General features: G+C 34.7%; 1 protein-coding gene across 1 annotated transcript; it reads right to left on the reverse strand.

The window, feature by feature from the left end:
• Positions 1-2,259: 2,259 nt before the first annotated feature.
• Positions 2,260-4,773, reverse strand: LOC113761861 (NAC domain-containing protein 35). Its single transcript, XM_027305020.1, has 3 exons — positions 4,367-4,773; positions 3,900-4,168; positions 2,260-3,251 (listed from the first exon to the last, which is right to left on the reverse strand). The coding sequence occupies exons 1-3, from the start codon at positions 4,575-4,577 to the stop codon at positions 2,568-2,570; spliced, it is 1,164 nt and encodes a 387-aa protein (XP_027160821.1). The 5' UTR covers positions 4,578-4,773; the 3' UTR covers positions 2,260-2,567.
• Between the last annotated feature and the right edge of the window lie 15,586 nt (positions 4,774-20,359).

Raw genomic sequence — 20,359 nt, forward strand, 5'->3', positions numbered from 1 at the left:
TGCCTTTCTAGTTATTACTACTTCTTTAAACTTGTCATAGCTAGGTTCACTTATGATGCAAGTTACATGTCCTTTGAAGCTATATATATGTGTGTATGTATATATATATATATATATATATATATATATATACATACAGATTTCTTGAGCCACACAAGATTAACTGTTGCACATCATTAATCATCTTCTCTTTAGGTGTGACATGCATGTCAAAGTGCTGTTAATATCTACTCAATTTAAGTATATTTTTTGGAAATTGGATCTTAATATGTTGAGCCTTCTTGTGCTCATTCATTTTTATGATATCATGAAATCTTGCGGCCGGACAATATCTGCACAAGAAGTTAATACACCACTACAGGCTAATTTATCAAAGTTCTGTATCTTTCTTCTTCTTTTTTTTTTCGGTTTTTGAAAATTAAGGTTAGTTTGGGTGTTACTGCATACTAAATTCCATAAAACTGAAATGGGACTTGTAGCCTATAATACTAAAGTTCATGAAAAGAAAACTCTCAATGTAACAAAGACTTGGAATTTTAGCTTGTTATTAACTCCTGTTCTGCTCTTAACATGCTGTAGAGCCACTGGAATCTTAGGATCAAATTAACATTGTTTTTTATTGTTGATTAAACTGCTGAACATATGCTATGTCAATCTGTATATATATATAGATTTGTGTCATTGATGGTATATGTACGTAGCACAAGAATGCTTTGGAATTGTAGCAAATTAATCTACAAGGCAGACTACTGCTCAAAAAAAAAAAAAAAAAAAAAGAGCCTAGAAGGCAGCCAGACTTTAATAGTAGTAAGGATTCAAAGTGGCTGAACTTGCCCTCATAAGAAAACGAGTATTGACTGAGGGTTGCTTTCTCTAAACAGGCAAGTCTAATTCTTGTATGACATTTTGGATTCTTTCCTCTTTTTTTTTTGGTTGGATTTTTTTGTTTTTTATCCATGATTATAATGACATTCACCATCTTTACAAGTAAAACGAGCTTGTGATATATATAGTAAATCATAACAGACAACAGTTATCACTTGTTCTTATTTAATCAAAAAGTTACCATGTACTAAGAGGTACAAGTAACTTGTTCTTATTTAGCGAAAACGAATTGTATAAAAGAAACTACGAGTAAGTTTAAACTTATATTTCTATAGAAAGTAATGATGTCTTGAGAGATACTACTACATACAAGAAAAGCCCCAAATTCCAAAAACCTTAGCAGCAAAAGGATTTCTTTCCCCCTGCAACGTACAATTTCTATAATGGCTATGGGATAAATATGTAGGCCAAAATTGCTTTGGGAGATGATGGACCTCTCTAGCATTCTTAGACCAAAACTAACAACGCACACGCACGCACGCATGCACGCACGCACGCCTGTCAACTATGAAAGTGCGGTACTGAGGATCAGATGATGACTGCCACAATCCATTTCACAGCTATATCTAATTAGTAAGGACATCTCAGCCTATCTAGACCAGATCCCAAGAAAGAATGTAGCCTGAAGGAGGAGAATTCTAGCCATGCAATTTAAAATGCCATAAAATCACAATTCAATTAGTTGGGCTGTACTAAAACTACTACAGTAGATTTATAAATTGTATTATCCTCTAATATCTTGAGACTGTACTGTTTTTATTAGTCAAATTATATTAACAAAAGCCTCTGTCAGTAATGGGTTAGTTACCTCGCTATGATCTTGACAACCTAATATCTGAACTGGACAAACGTTTCTGTCTTCATTCTAAATGGTGGTTTATGAAAAATGGGTGGCCCCAACCTTCTGCTGGATTTTCCATTAATCTATCTTTTGTCTATGCCTGCCTGGTCGTCTGCAACCATGCAAGTATACCATCATGATCTCATCATTCTCATTGTCACAAAAGAGAAAAATCTCATGTCCACCTTTTTGTTCTTTCCTTCTATTCAAGAATGGGAATTACAAAGATCGGAAAGGAGCTAGAATGAGGTCAGCGAGTGATGAAGCCGAACCCTCCTTTTGAGACAAAAGGAAAGAAACAATTTAAGAGTATAGATCATTTAGCTATACATATCTAGTTTTCCTAGTCCACCTTTATTTAACTTAAGAGATGCAGTTGAATAAATCCGATGAAGCTATACAAGAGACTAGAATAGGTTCCAATTTCATTCCAACTGAACCCTCGATCTCATGTTACCTTCTCAAACTTCTCTGGCCTGGAAAGCATATTACTGGAATCAAACAAGATATAGAAATATATAGAATCCCATGAATTTCAAACCCCAAAAGACAAATGGTTTTCTTGACTTATAAAATTTTAGGCACAACTACACATGATAATAAAAACCTAACATATGGTAGATCATAATTCTTACAATGATCAAGTCAATAATTCAGCTAAACCGAAAATCTAACAAGATGATACATCATACTACTACCACTACTACTACTACTCCTCCTCCTCCCCATCAGCCATTTGTGAAATCTAAACAGTATTTTCAGGAAATCAAGAAGCTCCACATTAGAAAAATACACATAATAAATGTATTAATGTATGTAGACGAATTTCACAGATTATTCGTTACTTGAATGGACTGTTGTTGAAGTCTTTGCTTGCCTCATTGATTGAGTTCCAATCCCACAATCTATCCGTGAAGGCAGCCTGAAGAGGGCCCGGAAGCATGTTAAGAGCTAAGGACTGTTGTACTTGTGGCTGCAGAGAAGAGAATTGTGAGGGATGGTTCGGATTATTATGATACTGCTGCTGGTGCTGACTCATTGAAGCTTGCTGAAAGTTCACTAATCTGTGAAGATCATCGAGAGTAGTGTTCACTGTTGGAACGAAAGAAGATCCGGCGAAAATAGTGGTGCAGTCAGGGGCTAAAGTAGTAGAACATAGTTGCTTTGGTTGGTGAAGCATAACCCTATCATCTTCTACAACTGATGATGGAGCTCCAACGGAAAGCGTAGTGGTCATTGGAGCTAAAGACATGAAGGTGTTGTGCTTTGAAAGCCCGAGAGATGTGCCAATATCAGTGCAACTACTTCCACTTGTTTCGCTTAATTTCTCGTCGAGTTGTTGAGGATTTCCAACAAAAGCTTGGAACCTTTCCATGGAAGCATGATTTGTTGCTTCTTGGCTTTTCTTAGCTGATGAAGAAGTCGTTCCTCTTGATGATGAAGCTCTTGTTGGGAGAGAACGAGGGAGAGATGGATGGTCTTCGACTCCAGCTCTCTTGTAGACGCGGCAAAGCGAAATCTCAGCCTGGAAAAGATGATCAGATGTTTGGATTTTGTTTGAATTGGATGTAACATAAAATTGAAGAGATTAAGATGTTCCTGAAAGCATTGTTTCATGGATTGCAGTTATGAGCCCTATCATGAAAATTTATGGCAAAGCACATTAAAATGTAGTGAATTTAAATTTTCATGCATGTTTTGTGTGATATATATTAAAGAACTCAATAAATAAGAACAAAACTCGAAACTCATTAATTTGTCAGTTGGTGTTGTGTTTTCATTTTCTTTTTGCCCCATTTGGGGGCCATCTTGCACCGTTGTACGAATTGAGACCCTCAAGAAAAAGCCAAAAACTCGAAACTTTTTATCAGAAGAGAGAACGAAGAGTTCTTTTGCAAAGATGAGATTTGATTAACTTCTCAGTAAGACTAGGTTTCAAGAACAGAACTTGGAAAAGCAAATCAATTACTGGTACTGCCCTGATATCATTTTCCGAGTGAACCATTCTGTAAAAATGTAACTTGAACATCTAAAGCATTAACTAGACTGAAGAAAACCCTCATCAAGAACTTAAGCAAAGTCAAATAGGATTCCTCCATTTTGCAGTTTAGATTCATGATTCTTTTTTTTTTTGGAAGTCAATGAATTAAGGATTTAAGACTCTCTAATCTACCTTTTGCAGGCGCTCAGTTTCATGCTGTGGCAAACGGTATTCATTCATGATCCAGCTAGTTCGGATGCCTTTTGGAGCTTTCCCGGAATAGAAAACAAGGGTCTTCTTCAGCCCAATTGACCGGAAATTCTCTGTTCGGATCATTCTATCAGCTCCTGTAGCCTTCCAATAACCTGAAGTCGTCACTCGGTTTGGCCGATCTCCATTTCTATATTTTCTATCTCTTGGCACATAGAAAAACCATTCCTTCTCTCCAATTGCTGCCAAAGCTGTAGGGTCAAAACAAAGGGGAAAAAAAATCTTACTCGCACTGATTTCACATGACAGTATACTTTATGTGAAATCATCATTTCGTAGCCATATATAGATGAAAGGAACAAAAAAGGGTGGTGGGGTGGGGATTGAAAAGCAAAAACCTGCCAAAGATTCGATCTAGAAAAGAAACAACGAAAAAGTTAGTATGGTACCAGGAAGTTCCCAAGGGTCGTAGCGATAAAGATCAAGAAAAGTGATGAGCTCGACATTGAAACGCTTGCCCTCGACCTTACGGCGAAGGTAGAACTCTATAAGTTCCTCTTCAGTAGGGTGGAATCGGAAGCCCGGCATAACCATATCATGATCATGCTCATGCTCATCTTTGTTGTTGTTTTCTTGGCTCATGGTGGCTGCAATTGCCATAAACTATTAATGATACTAACTTGTAATTGAGGTCATCAGCTATATATATAATTGCCTCTTATGCAGCTAAGTTGTAAATGGAGTTATTGTACGACAAGGAAAGAGGGTGGTGCAAACTGTGGACAGGAAGATAAAGAGAGAGAGAGGTTAAAAACTTGAAAAATTTAGTACACATGAAGTTAAAAAGACTTGAAAGAGTGTAGTCTTGGTCAGTGTATAATTGTAATTGTATCTCTCTAGATAGAAGAAGAGAAGAAGGAAATAGAAAGGAGAGATTGGTGCGGTTAATAGAAAGATCTACATAGCTTCCAGGCCCTACAATATAAGATGTTACGTTAAGGTGTTTAAGGTGAGAAAAGGACATCACAGAAAGAGGACAGGGTGGCCACAGCCCTCTTAGCGGTGGGTTTGGAGCTTTCTTTGTTCAACCATAAATTCTGGTCATTTGTGTAACTTCTTTTCTTGATCTTTAGGTAAAATTCCCCCCAAAAAAAATTCTGCTTTTTTAACTTAACCAAATCCTACAAATTCTCATTGTTCACTCTCAAGCGCTCTATGATCACTATTGCCGCCAATATCACCTTTTGAAGCTAAGCTAAAGCAGCCAATTTGGGGCAATTTCAAGTGGTAAGGAACTCTTCAACACTCCCCAAGAGTTTGAGAGTTTGATTCCCCTTGCCATTCTAAAGTTGCAAGCAGCATATCAAGTTACCACCAAACTACACATAAAGATACAGGTGCAAGGATTTGACCTGTAGAAAAATCTAAAAAGTGTATAGTGACGCACCTTTTTGGTTTCTCTTCCTCTGTAACTTCCTTCATATGGTGATTTGCCCTAGCACTTCAAATCCCAAATTCGTTAAATAACCCCTCACTATAAGAACTCAACAAGTATATGTTATACATATTGGTACGTGTGCGTGTTTGTAAACATTTATACAACCTATATCCTATTCTTTGAATTTTTCTTTAATTAAATGCCGTTGCCAGAATAACTCAAAAGTTCATAAATATGTAAGAACTAATTAAACTCGCATACCTAGCAGCAGTTAAGATGCTGTACCATAAATTAGGCCAAGGCTAGCTTGCAACCTGTAAAAGTATATTGTAGGATTGATCAAAGAATTCGATAGTGGAAACTTCGTAAGATCATAAAGTTCTGGACGAAATTTAATAATTTCACATAGTTTACCTGTTCTTTTACTGCTTTTGATACTGACAAAAGGTGAAAGGATTTGAATTTTTTTTTTTCATTGTGGTTTTACACATTTATGTTATGTGATAAAACGTGTCAGAGAGGGTGGAATGGTTTGATCATTTGGGAGAATTTTCAATTTAGTATCCAATCCCAAGTGATCACTGTGAAGGATAACTTTGAAAGATCCAGATCTTGAGAAAGATGTCAAAAAGACAGGTCTAACTATCAAAACTAATATATTCACATCCATTCCTAATTAAGATAGTCAACAAGTAAGAAAAGAAACTCTATTCCCTTGCATCTAATTTTGATCTTTTAATCTCGTATGCACCCCTCAAGGATGGCTAAATTCAGAAGCGCCCAAAAATGTACTAGCACAAAGCCTCCCAGTTCAAGTCAGTCCCGCGCTGTTACTTCAAATGCTGCAAAAATCATTGCTCTTATTGTTATACACTTTTGAGTCGTAGAAGGGATCAATTTAATTTCATGCATGACATGTTTAATTCCAAGGTTTAATTAAAATCAACCATATAGCCTTTCCAATGCTTCATAATCCACACAATTATGTTTCAATCTCCTGAATTTTCATGTTTAATCCAACACATTTATGTATATCAATCAGACAAATAGCTATATTATAGATCCAACCAACTTATACAGCAGTTTTTTTTAAAGTCGACATTTTGCTTCTGTTTTGTATGTCCCGATGGCTAACGATAAGGTATCCCAGAGAATATCCACCAGCTATGCGAGTATGCACTATGAATGTAGCTTTATCTATACTTTATGTACACTATTCTAGTGTACCAAACAAACGTGGGATGCGATATTGGTCCTAACTCCTCTCACGCTCTCTCTCCAAGCTTGTAAGATGGTAAGGACTTGAAAATTATGCCAGAGTGGATGGTTTATCAACTAGAAACATCATACTACAGTTACTCTTTTCACGTGTACAATTACACTCTCTGTATTCAAATGAAAGTAGGGTTTATTTAGTTTGGACGACATTACCTATGTGTTTATTATGTCTCTTATTTTCTTCTTCTTCTTCTTCTTTTTCCCGTGCTCATGGATGAAATAGCATGCTGTCTAGTATCAAACAGTACGATTTGTAATAAATAGAATAGATAGCTAGTATGATGTTAGGTTGTGTTGACAAAAAAGAAAAAATAGTATGATGTTAGGTTTTGATTTTGCTAACTAGATCCTAATTACTTTTGGAGAAGAACAAGTGTATACATGGAATAAGGTCCTCAAATTAAATGGATTCAATGAACATGCATGATAACATTATGCTTGTGATAAATTAGATGATAATTTCATGATACAAATTTTAATTTTGATTACAGTACCCTAATAAATAATTTCCAATATTTGGGCTGTTAGCTTTTGGATATGCTTTTGTATTGATAACTTTCTTCGTAAAACCATGAAAAGAGTTTATTTGGCTAACAAATTTACATGTACACATGGTTGCGAGTAGCAGTCCAGTGCTATAATCGTTAATATACATTTTATGGATCCAGTCATTATAATGTATACACTGTGAGTACGTAGTACATAATTAACTGCATATGCAATTGCACTTCCAATTGCTTGTACGTACTCAAAAAATGGACAGCATTTCATGTGTGGTCACCTTTTGACATGCATACTTCAGAATCAAATCTTCAAGCCTGTTTTCTTGATTACTTCAGGTATTAGGTGGGCTTGATGTCACAACACAATAGAAAAGCAGTTCCGCAGAAGAATTCATTCACTTAGTATGTACTTGGACTGTATTAGTAACATATATATATAGTGCAGCTAAAAGATGAAAGTAGTTAGATTAGATGTGCAGCCTGTAGCGGTGGTGGTTTTGTAGGATTTTTAGATAAACGAATTGCTGCAGCCAAAGTAATGCATATATATATATATATGTACGTAGATACCTGTGTGTGTGTATATATATATATCGAGTGGAGGGGAGGGGAGGGGTGGGGATGGGATGGGATGGAATGGGCTGGAGTCTAGTGCGTGTGTGTGCGCATTTGTGTGGGACTGACTGCCATAGTCAAGAGAACCCCGTGACCACTCTCTTCCATCGTGACAATAACTAGAGCTTTCTCTCAATTTGTTTGTATTTCATTTCACATCTTTTTCAGATTTCAAACTTTTGGTCTCTATACATTATTATTGCTACATTATTTGTTTATAACTTTGTCAACCAATTAATCTCCACAATTCAGTTAATTTGAACCTTTTTGCGTTTCTAAAAGTAAAGGGAAACGACAATGTTGGTCGAAGACAATTTGAGAAAAGACTTCGATTTTATCCCATCATCATCATCATCCAATCTCAGTTCATCATAAACACACATTTTTGCTTTTTCCTTACTTTTACTTCCTCCAAAAAACCATATATAACAAAGGCAAAAGCAACAGACATTGCCGGCCAACATCCAATCACTGTTGGCTAAATTTCTTGATACACAGAATATCATCCATCATCCAATCACTATTAGCTTTCATGATGTGCCAATGTTTGTGGTTTTATGCCAAAAAGCCAAGCCCTGTCTCATTAGAGAAGTAGAGAAATTGACTTCCGGCCACAGGAATCCTAGAAAAGCTATACCTTCCCACCACCCTAGCTATCCTCTCCATCTTTATCAATCACCCATGATTTTATATATTTCTGTTCGGTTTGCTACCCACTTTTAATGAATGATGTACGCAAGTTTCTGTCTCTTCCTTTGATTCAAAAGGGCGGCAAGAAAAGATCCAGAAGCTCCAGAAATATCCCTTGACTCCCCGATAATTTTGCTTCTCTTGAATCTTGATGATTACCTCATTATGATTAATAAACAAGATAATATTTCACATGGTTCCACAAAGAATTTCCAGTGAAAGTGACTTCCCTTGTCAGACGATTCTCTTCATGACCATGATACTATAATATTATTATAAACCAATCTAGATGCCAGTATGTGAGTTCTGTTTTCCATGGTTCGTGCATGGAGAAAAAAAAAACAATATCCTCGATCTAGCTGGGGATGAACTAAGATAAACTAGACAGAAGTAGAAGCTGAGAAAAGAAACCTAAAAGTCGTTGACTTGATGATGAGAGTCTTGTCCATCCAACTAGAAAGCAATCCCAAGCAGATTTTGTTCGATTACAAATTAGGTGATGTTCTTTGGAAAGAAACCCGAGTATGGTGAAGATTAGGCTCATAATTTTAACCACTTCATATAAAATACTTCGAGCTATTGACTTTTAATTACAATTATAGAAGGTAATGGACGTGTCTAATTAGACATTTTATGCACCAATCATTTTCTTGGGACCCATATTATAAACCGCCCAATTGGCCCTAGCTGCCAGTAATACTAATTTTTCCCTGGTGTATTACGTTCTACTTACTCGGATTCATATCAAGCTTAATTACATTCTCCTATCAAGCTTACATTCTTCTTCTTGCATATATATATATAAAGGTTGCATTCTTCTGTCATGACGATGAGAATGGGGTCTCCTTCCTTAATTTACTGGAAACTCTAAATATGAGAATTCACTTTTTATATACTCTAAATATGGTATCTTTAGTTCTAACCAGTACAGTAAATTTTAAAAGAGAAAAAAGGAAGTATCAAGCAATTCATGTGTGTTCATAACTGCATTAATAATCTAAGTATCATTTTCAATTGTGAGTGGTTGCAACATATATAATAAACTGTGACTTGTGTTCATTCCAACACAAGCAAAATCATGGGGACAGGACAAGTGTGCTCCCACGAGGCCAGATTATACATACACATGTTACTTATTGAGGCAAATCATGCAACAAAACATATAATATCAAGATTCACTACGCAATTGGTTGATTACATCACTGAATTATAGATTACCGGTAGCTATTAACTAAAATGGAATGTTATAGTGCCTTCAAATAGAAGATTGGTAGCTAGACTACTTTTTCTAATTAGTTTGCACATATATATATGTATATATATATATCTGGTTTATCATTTAGCTAGCGGATTAAGTTGGACCAAAAGATGTCAAATCTAGCAGTTTCCTGATGCATATCACCTGATTACTTGTATCTTCTTAGCTTAATTGTGTGTTGCATAAGTTAGTTTGTAGCAACAAGAACAATCATTTCACTCCAGAATGTGCTTACTAGCTACTAGTTGTTTGTGCTGAAAGCCTTTGACTTCATGTAGAACATCCCGTATAAAATAGACGAGATCTAGCGTAACTAATAGAGGCATTAGCCTGTTGATTGTGAGATTACTGGTTTAATTCTCCATTTCTCCTTTCTTCTTGTAAGATCTTAGAATCTCTCTTGGACTAAAAAAAAAAAAAATAATAAATTAATGGAGAACTGCTCAAGAAATTTTTTGTATTTTTGTTAAATTCTCTTTTTGTCATCCTTAATTACTTTTGATTTGTTGGCCTAGCTAGTCCAATAGCTTCATACTCGGACTTTGCTTGCAATATTCCTGTTGGAAATTTTCTAATATTTCAGTTTCATTTTTTATACCTTGTCCTCCTTTTCGTTGACATTAAAGTTGAATTTAATTTGTTAATATATACTTGCATTATTAGGTTCGGTGGAAAGGGTCCTAGACATAGAGTGGACCATGCACAATATCTGCTAGGCTGCTGTATGGCACTAATATGCATGCATGTTGGTCCAGAATTTTACTTTTTCTCTCTATTTCAAATAGCTTTTTTATAGCTGCCCAAAAAAAAAGAGAAGAAAATTTCTAGCACAGCACATGTTAACTGTCTCGTTTCTTGACCAATTCTTGTAATGCAGACTTTAATTTCATAAACCACAATTATTTTCAATCCCTCAATGTATATTTCTCCATCCTAAATAATTGATTGTGTGAGGTGATCGATTGATGTCTTTGTGAAAGCACATTGACTTATAAATCCACATTTGGATCCTAGGTAAATGGTCGGGGACAGGAACTGGAGTATAGTGGATTAATTATTAGCCAAAATGATTACCATCCAGTATAGTATAGTGGATTAATAATTCCACTTCTCAACCATGGATTTTACCAATTTGACAAGTTCTTTGGATTTGATAGCCTGTACCTGCTCCTGCTGTCACTAAAAGCAATGGAAAGTAAAGCATATAGCCGCCATAAGGTGCCCAAAACTTTGCCAAATACTGCAAATTTTTTCAAAAAAAAAAAAAAATATATATATATGAAAGAAGGTTTTAACATCTCTCATTCATGGAATGGAATTTTCAGTGGTAGAACTAGGACCCTAGAGTTAGAAAACTCAATTTTCGATATCACAAAATGTTGTAATAATATATAGATTTACCATCAAAACGCATCTATGTTAAAAATATCTTTTCTATTTTTCTTATAGTAAATAAATTTCTACTGTGGAGAGCTTATTCTTGGACTTACTTAGATCCAATACTGTAGGGAAGCTTATGAGCTATGAATTTTTAATTATTAGCGGGGCAATATAGATAAGAAAGAAATTTTCAAACATTTTAGGGGGGCAATTTGGTTGAGAAAGAAAATCCCAAAAAATTTTAAGAGGAGCACTGGAGATGAAAAGGAGAATTTTAAAAAATTTTAGAGGGTGCGAAAAAAGAGCAACTTAAAAATTTTCAAACATTTTAATCTTATATAACAATTTTATCAAAGTTGAAGGGTTGAAGGAGAAATTCCCAACCTCAACTCAATACTGGCTCCGCCCCTAGTTTTTTCACTCCGACGCCTTTGACAAAAAAAAAAAAAAAATCTGGTTTGCTACATTTGAACTGTGACATTTTATGTCTCAAACCACCAGCTGCTTTACAATTTAGCAATAATTGGATTTTAAAATCTTTTCCCTACGAATGCTCTCGGATTGCAATTGGATTGAAGGATTTGACGAGAGATTTAAAATCCTTTCAAATCTCTCGAATTGTTTAGATTAGCTAGAAGACGTTTAAATTTATAAATCATACATTAATATAGTGTTTAAAATGTATTTTGATAATTGGTGAATCGTAAATTTAAATGCCTCTTGAATAATTCAAACCACTACTAATGTTAGCTATATTTCTAAATAACATTCTGCCCATGAAAGATGCAATTGTTCAAGGGGTTGCTAGACCAGTACGCTCCCTTTTTAACTTTTGGTTTTTTTTTATTGTCACAGTATATAGGGCTCACAATAAAATTCTAACATTATAACTCACTTTAGCAATTAGAATTTGAACTTGTTCTCACAAAATTAAATCAAACCTAACGACCTCTTATATACGAGAACACAAAATAGAAGAACCCTCCTCCACTCATCAATAGTTTCTTTCTAAAAAGTCAGAGAGGCCATCTTGCCAAATACTTGCTGCCAATGCTGATGCACACTTTTTCAGGCTCTTCTCGCAATGTGCAGAAATGCAGTAAAACGTATAAGCTAAAATTTTATCCCGATCGAGCTCAAAAAAGAAAACAAAAACAGAAGGAAAATAACTGGAAGAACATTTAAACCAACTGCAAATTGTGGAGATCATGCTTAGGTATCCTTCACGGGCAGGGAAGTTGCTGAACAAGCTTTAGTAAATGTTCACTTTTGGTGTTTCCCATGTTACCGACCTCGTCCTCCGCTAAAAAGAAAGAAAGAAAGAAAAAAAAAAAGTCGACTAAGTTAAAAGGGAAAGAGAAGGATGACTGGAAATTCATGTGCTCAATGAAATTAAAGAAGTGGCTGCTTTCAGATCTTCTGAGAAAATTGGGCCACCCTGGAGTACTGGGGCCATCGTCAATGAGTTAACAGTAAAGGGGTGGCATTATTATCCCACAAAATTCTCGTGGCCTGGACCATTCTGGCGGTCGTCAACCTGCCCTCTTGCATCAATACTTGTGGATGCCAATGCCATCTTAGACAAAGTATGCTTCTAGAGAGGGACGGAGGGCCGGGATAGATAGATAGATCATGCCTCAATGAGCAGTCGTGAAGAGTCTGTTGAATGTGCCTGGGAACTGGGCAGTGGAGGATTTTTATGCAAATTGATGCATGTCCTGTAACATCTGCACAATCTTTTATTTAATGCAGCTCGTATACACTATACATCAGGAACATGTTTGAAGTAGTACCAGTTAAAGTCGATAGCTGCTGGATGTTTCTGCTCGTATTTCATACTCAACATTTACTACGTAAAACTTAAAAAGAGTTACTAGAATTGCATTTGCAACATCAGACTCCATTTTTTTCTTTTAATTTACTATGACAAAATCTTCGTAAAACATTATTGTAAGCTGAATTAGTAATATATGTGCATTAACCTTGCAAATAGTTCATTTGAATGGGCCAATAGAGGTTGGGTGATCAACTGATAAGACTCGTTCATTTTGACTTGAAAAAAAAATATCAGGTCTCTCATCGAACAGATGATCTGTAAAAATCACTATAAGTCATTAAAAAGTGTGCCGGTAACTTATCTTGGCCTTAAAATGAGGTTGTTATCTTCTGTTCTTTCTAAACTTTCCTTTTTTTTTTTCAGGCCAAAAAATAAATTGCGTTTCCACAGGGGTGATAATCCAACGATTGCGGTCATCGGAAATAACTAATAACAAGAATCTTTTTGAAGCATTAAAACTGAAAAAAATCCCAGAAATGGCAAGAATGAGATGGAGACGTAGAGGGACAGGTTGAGGTTGTTTTGTTGTCAATCACCGACCACGGGACTAGGGCACGGCTGGTTGTAAGCCGTCCGACCAATCTTCGACATTTTCTGTCGCTGTTCATTGCATGACTCATTATCAATCATTTAGCCATGGCTAAGCAGCAAGCCCAAAAAAGTAACCACACATTCCTTCTAGTAGTCACTTTTAACTTTAATTACAATCAAGTTTGTGTGGTGCTAAATCTTCGAAAAAGTAAATCTAAAAAGTACTTATTTGAACGTTTATTAGGTTGGCAGCAATCTTGAAATGGTGCTCAGATATTATGTCAATTGTCATTCATAATAGACTTCTGGGAAATGATGCAAAAACTTTATCTGGTCGTTTGTTTCTCCAGGATGATAAGCCAATTATACAACTGTCGCAAAGTTTTGGACCTCATAGACTTTGCCAGCAGAAAACAAACAAATGCTTTGCCGGCCTCTTAATTTGTCGTTGATTGCATACGTGCAATGAATCAATAATCACATAGGTCAATACAGCTTCTTTTTCTAATTGCCCATAGATTTAAAATCCAAAGTTTTGAGACCAAAAAAAATAAACAACATGAAGAACGACCTTTGCATGTGTGTGCGCGTGCGCGCGTATGTATATACATATATATATATATATGTATATACATATATATACATATATATATATGTATATACATATATATATATATATATATATATATATATTGTATATTGGTCTCTATTTTTCTTAGAAGAGAAAAAGTTAAGGGAATTAATGCATGTCAAGAAACAAAAAAAGTATAACAAATTCTGGTTGAGTTTCTTTGTTCTCAATATTGTGTATCTATTGATTTTGCTCACTCAAAATACCTAACCACACACTAGAGGTGGCAATTTGTCCCAAGTCCCAATGGGCTACCCATGCCCATGGGGACTTTGGGCGGGATGGGTACTGGAATTTAATAGTGGGTTTAAAATGGGACAAATCCCAATTGTACCCATTAATTGATGGGAAATTTTGGGAAATACTTGGGTACCCATTGGGCTCAAATAGCAAGGGCTCCGTTTGGATTAACTATTTTTTGGGGGTGTTTTTGAAATATTTTATTGTAGCAGTGTATATAAAAAATTTTTACTATAAATTTTTTTGGAAATATTTGATATACTAATATGGATGGGATGTTTTTTGAGTTATTATACATTACTGTAACATTGTATTTGAAAAACTTATTGTTTGAAAAAATAGCCAATCCAAACGGAGTCTTAGATTCAAAAATTATCTTTAACAATTTTTATTGTCATACCAGCGAATATAATCTAGTAGTCTTCCTAGTCATTATCCACAAGAATTTTCAACATTTCAATCAGTTTAGACCTGTCATCCTTGGACAATGATGAGAATAAATATTCAACACCTTAAATACCTTGGCCATCTTGATATATGTTGGAATATGGCTGTATATCTATCTTTTCCTTTATTTGTTAATCCAATTTTTGGTGGGAATCCTGAGTATAAAGCACTTGCATGTTTATTTAATAAAACTAAAAGAAATTTAATAAATTAAAAATATTAAAATTATATAAAAAATAAAAAATGAATTAAAGGAAAAAAAAAACATGTAGAAAATAGATTTGGGCATTGGGAGGATCAATTTAAACCATCCCAAAGTGATCCCGCCCAAGTTAGTTCCAAAACACATATGGGTAAGATTGGGTCTAAATCCATATGACTTGGTTCCATCTCAAACCCAAGCAAATCCCGCCCATTTTGCTATCTCTACCACACACAATAGTTCAAAGATATGAAAACGTAGAATTAAGCGAAGATTGTACTTCAAAACCTGGAAAGATTAACATGAGACGACCTTGACAAAATTATATGAAGTTAAAGCGAGTTCACGGGCTCTCGTTCTTCCCCGGCCCTTCTATTTTAAATTCACACCTTTTATACGTTAATAATAATTTGTACCTTATTAGTATGAAAACTTTTACAATGCTGTATGTGTCACTGTAGCATTTCGCTATCTGACATAATTCATCTCCAGTTTTCTTTGTCAATGGTTTTAATTCATTGAACAAAGGCTAAGGAAATCAAAATCTCCCTTTGTCATTTTCTCCAAGTGGAAGTTATCCATCTCACTCAAACATAAACAAAAACACAATAATGTCTCATCAAATTCTCCCGACTCGACTGCTAATTTTCTCTCTTCACCTAAACACCGCCTTCACCATTTCTTGAAATTTATTCTGATTTAATTGGCCGACATGTAAAGCCAAAACAAAGCTTTTCCTGTTCTGTCTCTCTCTTTCCATTGATTTTTTGTCTCCATCCCAACTGTTAACTTGCACGAGCGCAGTACCTCAATTAATTTCTGAATTAGAATACGGACAATTCCATATCTCCTACGCAAATGGTGGTGCAATATTCTAAAACAAATATAGTTGTATTTTGCTTAATATGCACGTATTCTGTGGATAGTATTGAATATGCTGTTGAATGGAGGTGACCTGTCAGAAGCAACTTGTCAAAGCTTGACAATTCTAGTCAAAATTTTCTTCTTATCAACATCCGTGTGTAACCTGTTTCTCTGAACTACGTAGAACTGTATGTATTATGATGAATAGATTTTTTTATTTTCCTCCAGATATCCTTCCAGTTTGTTTAATTTGTTTGTTTTTCTTCCCCACTCTCTCCTCATCCACTACGGTCTTCTCACGTTTCGACATACTTCTCAATATGAATTATTGTGCCCAAATTAATTAACTCATCTGAAACAAAAACATAAGGAAAATATGTAGTATGTACATTTCATTATATGATCTTTGGGGATAGTGAACATGTCAACTTTTTCACCATAAGTAATGAAACCATATTTTGTTTAGGTCGACAGTTGCATTAATTAGGGTAATTGGGAAAAAGATTTATAATACAGGAACCAAAAGTTTGCCTTTATGGTAATGTTGAATATGGATAAAGGTTTTTTTTTTTTTCAACCCTTGCACTCCTCCCCATATTCTTCTTACCCCCAATTATTTGACACAGAATTTGAATTCTGAATCTAACAGTGGGAAAAACTCTGAGAGTTCTCTTGGCTACTAGGCCGATCCCATTGATTGCATAAAGGATTAAATGCATTAAATTTCCTTGAACTTTGTCTCCAGTTGCACTTTGCCCCCTGAACTTATTAAATAGGCGCTTCAACCCCCTGCTTGATATTTTAGGAGAAAAGTGCCCTTGGTATATTATTTGTTTTTCGTCTTATTTATTCATTCCTTTGTTTTTCCTTTTCTACTACCTCTTTTCCTTTTAAATTTTTTCGTTTTTCATTTCTCTCGTGTCACTATTTTCTTTATTTTCCTATTACTATTACTAATTGATACTTCTTGTAATATTGAAATTTTCTTTTCTCATGATTTCATTCTTGTTTTAATGTTTTTATTTGTTTACACAATTCGTTACAAACAATATAGGATGAGAAAATATTATATGACTACATAACTAAAAGCACAAATAACTAGCAATTAATCTATTTAAATAGATATTCGTAAACTAAAAACATTAATTACTTAATATTTAAAGCATATACCAAATAAACAAAGTAACAAGTATTTTTATTTTTTTAATAAAGCATACTCAATTAAAGTAGGGAGAAAGATAAGGGAATTTGAGTGAAGGTTATGATCGCCTTATTTGTTAATTTAGCTATAAAGAATTGATTTATTTTAAATTCTAGATGTATATATGAAATATTTTATGTGCGTAGCTAAAATATACTTTTTTATAGCATAGACTTTGAAATTTTTATTACTTTTAATAACAAAAAGTTAAAAGTTAAAAATAAATAAATAATAAGTTTAAGAAGATTAAAAATAATATGTCAAAGAAGCTTTAATTTGTTTTAGTAGCTAAAGTTGAAACTTCAAGACTTAAAGGTCTTAAGTTCAAATCCCTGCTTCCTTACTACTTAAGTTTCATCTCATTTTGCTAGAAAAAAATAAAAAAGATTAAAAATAACATATAGATAATAATGGCAAAGAGAAGAAAGTAAAGAGAAAAAAAAGGAGAAAAAGAAATATAAAAATAATAGAGTGAGAAAGGGCACTTTTGTTCTAAAACATCAAGGTGGGGGGACAAAATATTTATTTAATGAGTTCAAGAGGGTGAAGTGCAACTGTGAGCAAAGTTAAGGGGGTTTAGTGTATTTCACTTTGTGCATAAATGAATAGTATATGAAGGTCCTTATTTATAATAAGAAATGAACAAATTAATTAATCAAGAAGTGGTTAAGGTTGAGAATCCAAGATTTGGGAGTTTTGAGTTTAAATTCTCCTTCTCCCTCCCACTTCTTAAATCTCAACCTTTCCCTACTACACAAAAATTTAATTAGAAAAATCGTTTAAGAGTAGCAAATCCATGCATAATATTGGCTGATTTTTATGATATTTTATGATGCTCACTGTGGTGATATCTACCCTATTTGCAATCAAGACAATGATGAGCATAGTAATTGATTTGCCATCATTCTCAAATTTAGTTGGACGTATTGATTGCATGCGCATATACAACACAAGTTGCCAACTTACCGGCCAAGTATCTTTAAGCTTCACTTACGTGCTATAGAGTTCACTATCGAGGGATAAGTTTCAACTCTCAAACTATGCATTTCCAACCATTACAAATCAAACAGACGAGTTAGATTGAGAAAGCTCCATGGAAACTTGATAGTCTTGCAGTATCATGAAGCCAAAAATTAATGTGCACCAGCCAAATAAATGGAGGTCAACTAAATTTTATCAGAATCCTGGTGGATAGCTATATATGTTAAAGCCAATGCACGACTCAAAGGAACTTACTTATAAATTTTATGAACTTTCCAAATATGTATCATGAACTGGAATGTAGCTATATATTATGGTTCTAGGATTTGCTTTTACTTCTTGGAAGCGGTAAGTTTGAATTCTAATTAACCTGCTCTATCGCGAAGCAGGCATTCAACTTAATTACTGGGCTGCCAAACCAATGACATACTTGGTGATTTTTATGTTGAAAAAGCCAAAGATGAATTTCGAAGTGAGGAGAGGTATAGGTTAATACCACTTTAGACTTTAAAAATGTACAGTTTACCTCATGATTAACCATAAGTTTTGATGAACTTTGAACATATTAAATAAAGTATGGACGTAATTAATCATAGGATTCCAGGATAGGCCTCTTATTCGTGGGATTTTATAATCATTGAAATATATAGTTAAGTATGGTTTTTGAGCGAGGAGACTTTTGTATCTTTACACTGTCATGATCACCTAAAGCATCCAAGCCAAATGTGTACATGACCTAAATTGTTTTGTCTACTTCAGTTTTGGGTGGTACATTGATACTACACATCACCAAGTTCGAGAATTACCATATTCTTGTTGCCAAAGTTATGTTATGTATGTGACCAAAAAGCTGCCCCGTAATCGCTATCCCTTGACCTTTTCCTGCGATCAATTTTTTGTTTTGTTTTGTTTCTGGAGAATCTTACACTCAGTTTGAATTACAATTTTTTGGAATTTTTGTAAAAATAAATATACTGTAACGATGTAATGTATATGAAATTAAAAAAAAATAATTGAAAAATATATCATAAATATATTTTTAAAAAGTTTTTTTCATGAAAACTCAAAATCCAAACGCCCTCTTAACTTGAACACGAATTCTTTAATAGACTTGAACACGAATTCTTTAATAGAATCTGCCTACTTCTAATGGCAATCTCTCTTAATGGGCAACTCTTACGATTAACCAAAAATATATACATATCAACAAGGACAAAAACGAGGACGCAAGAAAGCACATACATAAATGACAGCGGCGGGGGTCGGTTTGTGACATAGACCAACCTTATTATTGAATTGAACAACGAACAATGAACAATGAACATGGAGGAGGAGGAGGGGTGGAGGACCAACACCACCGTTACAATAAATTCATTATGTTGTATGTATGTATGTATGATTAATATTGTTCAATGGTCTGTCTGTCCTCATTCCTCATTAATGGAGTCGATTCTTTGACTCTCTGACTGGATCTTGTGTGGACTGTCAGACTTGTCAAATTTATTGTTATGTTTGTTGAAGGAAGATGAATGAGGTTTGGAGTTACTATACTACCAACACCATCAACAACTCAACCTCTCTATCTGTAGGACAAGGATCAGCAACATGTATACAGTTGCAGAAAATTTTGGGGTACCACTTCTTCTTCCTTCAACTGTCTGTCCATCCATCTTACTTCTTGTTTTCTAGCATGCATCTCGCTTCCCTACTTCCTTGGCCACCACTTCCACATATATAAAGTTGTAAACTAACCCCACCTTACCTATCTAGTTGTGTCCTACTCTACCCGTCCATCTCATCCCCTCAAGAACACACACACTCTATCACACACACAGAGAGAAAGACTCACAGAGAGAAACAATCAATATGGTAACTCTCAGAGGGCATATTGTACGTTTGTGACACAAACTGACATTTGACTGGAGGCAGGAATCCCGTGATTCCTATTATTACCTCAACTAGATGTTGACACACTGGCCATAGATGCAAATGCAATCACTCCATTTTTGCACCGCTAACATTCTTGTCTGCTGTTTCCAGATTCTTCTTCAATGCTCGCTTGAAGCTACATTCATGGGAATGTACATAATTCAGCACCAACTTTTGCGGTTGTTAAATGCGATTTTTGAAATATACAAGAAGTTTTCAAGAAATCAATCTCTTTGACAAAGTTAACTACAGCTTCATTTTAGAGGTTTGATTAGTTCCGGTTCGCATCCTTCAACTATACCACGGATTCCCAATTTGATCCCTCAGCTTAAACGAGGGGAGGAAAGTGGGATAAAATTTATACTTGAGGGATTAAAATGAAATAAATTTTATATGTTAAGGATTAAGGTTCCGTTT

The sequence above is a fragment of the Coffea eugenioides genome, chromosome 2 (genome assembly GCF_003713205.1).
Source record: "Coffea eugenioides isolate CCC68of chromosome 2, Ceug_1.0, whole genome shotgun sequence".
NCBI lineage: Eukaryota > Viridiplantae > Streptophyta > Magnoliopsida > Gentianales > Rubiaceae > Coffea > Coffea eugenioides.

What these genes read in the sequence shown, in the direction of transcription:
- LOC113761861 (XM_027305020.1), bottom strand. Translation starts at nt 4,577, where the DNA reads ATGGCAATTGCAGCCACCATGAGCCAAGAAAACAACAACAAAGATGAG. An exon ending in CGACCCTTGGGAACTTCCTG is followed by an intron (nt 4,169 to 4,366) that starts GTACCATACTAA and finishes TTGACCCTACAG; the next exon opens with CTTTGGCAGCAATTGGAGAG. An exon ending in AAACTGAGCGCCTGCAAAAG is followed by an intron (nt 3,252 to 3,899) that starts GTAGATTAGAGA and finishes CATCTTTTCCAG; the next exon opens with GCTGAGATTTCGCTTTGCCG.